This window comes from Pygoscelis adeliae, unplaced genomic scaffold, assembly GCF_000699105.1.
Source record: "Pygoscelis adeliae isolate BGI_AS28 unplaced genomic scaffold, ASM69910v1 Scaffold682, whole genome shotgun sequence".
NCBI classification, from domain to species: Eukaryota; Metazoa; Chordata; class Aves; order Sphenisciformes; family Spheniscidae; genus Pygoscelis; species Pygoscelis adeliae.
Window position 1 is genome coordinate 2,666 of NW_008824298.1, and position 4,879 is coordinate 7,544.

General features: G+C 57.5%; 1 protein-coding gene across 1 annotated transcript in view; it reads right to left on the reverse strand.

Annotated features, from left to right (window-relative positions):
• The window catches only part of ZC3H18 (zinc finger CCCH-type containing 18), a gene marked incomplete at its 5' end in the record, with an annotated part of 41,681 nt that overhangs the window by 1,074 nt on the left and 35,728 nt on the right, over positions 1-4,879 (reverse strand). Inside the window, 2 exon segments of the mRNA XM_009318872.1 lie at positions 1,384-1,480; positions 3,817-3,913. Coding sequence (XP_009317147.1) covers positions 1,384-1,480; positions 3,817-3,913 — 194 coding nt within the window.

The following is a 4,879-nucleotide window of genomic DNA, read 5'->3' on the forward strand; positions in this document are numbered from 1 at the left end:
CAGCGCTGCTGGCTCAGTAACGCACCGAAGGCGCAGTCTGAACCTCGGCCGGCTCCTTCTGATGACTTGGACCGTTCGGGATAAGCCCGCGCCACCGCGGCTGCCAGCCTGCTGGCAGATGGAGTCACCGTCCCCTCTGTTAATGCCGCTTTGCACCCTTTCGTACTACACTTGAGCGAAGCGGGGCTACGCAAGCATGACCCAGACAACCCCGAGGAGTTCAAAACAGGAGACGGACCTACCATTTGGCTGCCCTAGAGAAAGCCGGCGTGTCCCTTAACCACCCCCGTGGCCAGGGCACATCGAACCCACCGCGCGACACTGCCAAACCAAAGAGCAGTAGGCAGAAGAGGGTCAAGAACCAAGGATGCGGTCAACACCACCGGTCTGGAAAGGCTGAGGTTCCTCTTCACTGCTAGAAAACAGGACCTCAGGGCCTGAAGGAGGACAGGGCTGCGGCAGCTGGGGCTAGGTTTTGGTTTGGGAAGACTCTGACACACAGAAACTGAGGCTTGCTCGTGCCCCAGGCTGGGGAGAGGGGATGACACAAGTCCTGCCGGCCAACGAACGCAGGGGTGCGGGACAGGGAGGGCTGTGTCCGTTTGCTCACAGAGATCCTCGGAGAGATGACACTAGAGAAATGCAAAGCGGCGCTGGCTGGCTACGGGCAAGGAGGACCGAGGAAGCTTTAGGTGTGCCGCGGAAGGTGCTCCACAACCCTTTAGCCAAAGGGCTCCGAGCGGAGCACAGCCCAAGGCCCCCGGAGCCACGCATCCAGTTCTGCAATGGGATTTTCCCAGCAGAGCAGCGGGTGCAGACTGCCAAGAAATCGGACGCGAGCTGGTCACCTGTCACCAGAGGGGATGGAAAAGCGCAAAGCCGGGGCTAGTCGCCATTCAGTCTCACGCAGGGGCCACATTTTAACATCTCACAGCAGCAAAGCGAGCGGCTGAGCGTATGCCAGGCTATGAAGAAAGGGAACCAGGCACCCGAGCCAGATGCCACGAGGAGCTCGGCGGCGGGGTGAAGGGGTTGTACTTTCTTTCTCATTAGCACTACGCAGCGCTAGCGAGAAGCAGAGGCACTGGCATGACTGAGCTTGCACCTAACCCAGTTGGCTCCTCTTCCTGGGACTGACCTCAGGAAAACCCCCAGGCTCCTGCTCGTTTCTGAGCTGGAACGGCTGAGCCGGTGGCTTCCACGTGAACCCCGAGCACCTCTGGCTCCTGCCCAGGGAGCTTCGCGTCCTTCCTCTCGCTGTGCCTCCATGACAACTGGAAACTACAGCCTCAGAGCTGCTCCGAGAGGAGGGACCGAACCACTGGAGAAGTGTGAGCCCCAGCCTGGCCCACAAGAGAGCCACGAGAACAAGCAGGCACTGACCTGTCTGTCTGCGCGGGAGAAGGTTTCGGGTTCTGGCCCCTCTGTCGCTCTTGCTTGGGTGAAGAGAGTCTCCCGGTCGCCTTCCTGTCGCGAGAGCCTATCGGGAGAAGAGAAGGTGAGACGTTCTCGCTCATCTCCAAGGTACGGGTCGCTACCCTGCCCACCGTACCATCTCAGCAGTGTAAGGCTGCTCTCTTCAGACCACCCAGATCTTGCCAGCAAAAAGCCAAGTCCAGCAGCAGGCAGAAAAGGAACCTTCTGTTGTGCACCCTGTCTTCAGGGGGAGCAGAAAAGCTGGTCGAGGCTGCGCCCCATGGTCAGCTGTACAAAACATCACCTGCGGGGAGCTGCACCGGCCCCCTCCTCACCCTCCGGCTGCTGGAACAAGGCTCCTCCGCTGCACTTTTAGGCCGTGCTTTGCTTGCAAACCTGCGGGGCAGGGCCGGCCCTCGCGGACCGAGTCAGTGCTCCATTATCCCCCCGGCAGATCATTCGGTTTGTGCGCAATGGGCACAGCGGCACCTGAGCTGGCTCCGCGCTGGCCAGATAACAGGGTGTATTTGCTGAAAGAGTGCTGCGCGAGTGCAGCTCTGCCGCTTTCGGAGCCAGCTGGGGCAAATCCACGGGCAGCATCACCCCCGTGTTTATTCAGCACAGACCGAACCATCGTGCCCTGCCGGAACAGAGCTGCTGTGGGGACTCGCCGGCGGCGGGAAGCCCGCGGGGGTCCTGCAACAGCGTTATCCAGCTTTCCTGCAGCGGGTTTCCCAACCACTGTTATCCCAGCGCACGGAGAGGCAACTATAGCTGGAAGGCAGCCTGTGTGCCCGCAGGGCTGCCCGTGAGCCCCGGGGACGAGCCGAGCAGCACGCCCTGCTATACTGCGCCGGGACAGTAACGCTGGCGGCTGCTGATCTCAACTTTCAGTAGCACTCCAGAGAGCAAAGGCACTCAGTTCTTTGGAGCAGCAGCCGCTTGCGTGTGTTAGGGCAGCCCTCTGCTCCTGAGGACTGACACCGTGGGAAAGACAAGGCTGCAGACACTGCAGATCTGATCGCAGCAAGGCTACAGAACAGGGAAGCGAGACTCGGGGCACAAACCCCGACCAGCTTTGTGCTGCGACACTGGAGCGCAAGCTGCACGCCGGAGGGTGCCCCTTGCTCAGTCCCAATTCAGTCAAGGGTACGCTTGCCACTGGGAGGTCAGGCTGAGTTGCCTTCAGGGCTTGTGTCCCATTTGCCACTGCTTAAAAATGCTTTATAACGTACAGACAACAAATAAAGTATATAATTACATCTACATCTATGTATCTACAAAATCAGCACAGTTTGCTAGGTCGGCCCATTCATTTGTCTGCAGCTCAGCAGTAGTTGTGAACTAGATCCTAGTGAACTTCAACCTCACCCAGTCCCTTCCATGCTGCCTTTGCAGGAGTTGAATGCAACCAGGCTATTAGCACAGAAATTTTTTCTGGCCGGCACCCAGAGTCAACAAGATACACCTACAGCCGAGACAACAGGGAAAACAACATCACGTGTCAATGCTGGCTTGTACGTCAAAACCAAGCACCTCTGGCTGACGACTCCCCCTCTTTGTTTTTCAGCAGCGACAGCAGAGGCTGGAGCGTGGCATTTAGGTCCCTCTCGATGCAGCGTGCTAGCTCTGTTTTCTGAGGTGCTCCTACTGCTGCTGAGGATTCAGACACAGGAGAACACTTGGAAAGCCCGTGTCTTTCTAAACATACCGGGCAGATCAGATTGTGCCACACACAAGTGGGGAAATCGTCTCATTTCGCAGGATGGGTGATCTAGCCAATTATTGCATCCATCCCAGAGCCTTGGCAGCCCGTGTGCCCTTTCTAAGCACTGCCACAAACCTTTCTATCAGGAGAACTAAGATCCATCGCGATGCACTGAAATACAAGGCAGAGGAGACCCCGGGATACAGCAAGGGAAAACCCTATGACTTCCACAGCCACATCCAACGACATTACTAGAGAACAGGAGGCCGCTATGGGATGGATGCGTATCTACAGCGGAGACGAGCACGCTGTGTCTTCAGAGCCAGGGCTTTTTTTTTTTTCCCCCGCAGTGGACTTACACAGACATAGTGGAGCCAAGGTACTCACAACGTGCACCACAAGACAGCTAGGCAAGGCCGGGTTCGGCCTGCCCAGGGCTGACCTCACCTCGCTTACTTCACACACCGGAGCGTCTCACCTCCACCGTGTTTTTGCAGCAGGACGCCTGCATTATCTGGTGGCAATCGCACACTCTGAGGTTTTGGAAGGACACATGCCTGCAATAAACCTCTCCAGCGAGTGGACTCTTGCAGCAGCGACTTTCACGGGACATTTGTCGCTGGAGCGCCGCCTCGAGCGGCAGAGCAGGAACCCAGCCGGGCCAGGAGTCCCCGGGACGGCTGATGTCTCACCTCTGTCAGGTGACAGGTTCGCCCGTTTGGCTGGAGGAGAGGTCGGCCTGTCTTTGTCTGCTGGCTCGTATCTCTTCCTACTTCCTTTGTCAGCTGCCTGAAATGGAATTAAAACAGACAACGGAGCTGAGCAGCCACTTCCCTCTGGGGAGGGAAGCAGGCAGAGCTATTTCCTGTGACGGGTGCCCGCGATACGCTGGCTCGCTCATGCAAGCACGTCTCCTGTTAAACTCTTTCTGCATACCAGTCCCAACCATCACTGGCACCGTGTAATTCCCCTACCGCCGTAAGCAAACAGCAACATCCTCTGGCACTGGGGCTAACGCTGCAGTGTGTTTTACGGGCTATTTTCGTAATTGCCAGAAACAGGAAAATAGCAGCATTTTGTAGAGGTTTTTTTTCGGCAGCACCAAGGATAGCAAATGTCAAGGAGGCATGTGGAGCCGTGCCTTCTTCCAGGATCCGACCGTGCCAGATGGTAGTTATGTGTAATTGCACACTCCTCCCCACGGAGCATGCTTCACAGACTTGATAAAGGCGCCCCACGTCATAGCACAGGGAAGTAGAGAAAACTGCGGCCTCAGACTGCAATGGGGAATTTGGACTGTCAGAAAAAAACATTAATGCTTCAAAAACAGGAACCTACCCACGCGACTGGGGCCAACACCCTGCTCCGGCACAAAACCCCACGAGGCTGAACTCTCCCACATGATCCGGATTGCAATCTCAGCCAAAGGCACCGAACTGGGGCATCAGGCTCAGTCGTAAAGGGGAAAGAGCCAGGCTCCCCGTGGAAAGCACGGCTGGTGTGGCAGGCACCCCAGGGAGGCGAGGCAATCGCCACTTTTACCTCCTGACTCAGTTAGTGACTCGTCAGCAGTTCGCTCCAGAGCAGGCAGTGGGAGGAGAGCTTGCTCGGAAGCGTGCGGGGAGCATGCTTTCAGTGGGCAAGGCCCCAGCGCATGTGGGACTGCGCCGTGCACGCCTTCACCTCGGTGCTCCGGCTGCAGCCTTCGAGAAAGCGGGGAAGAACCCTTGAAGCTGCAGCAGGGAAGTGCCCGAA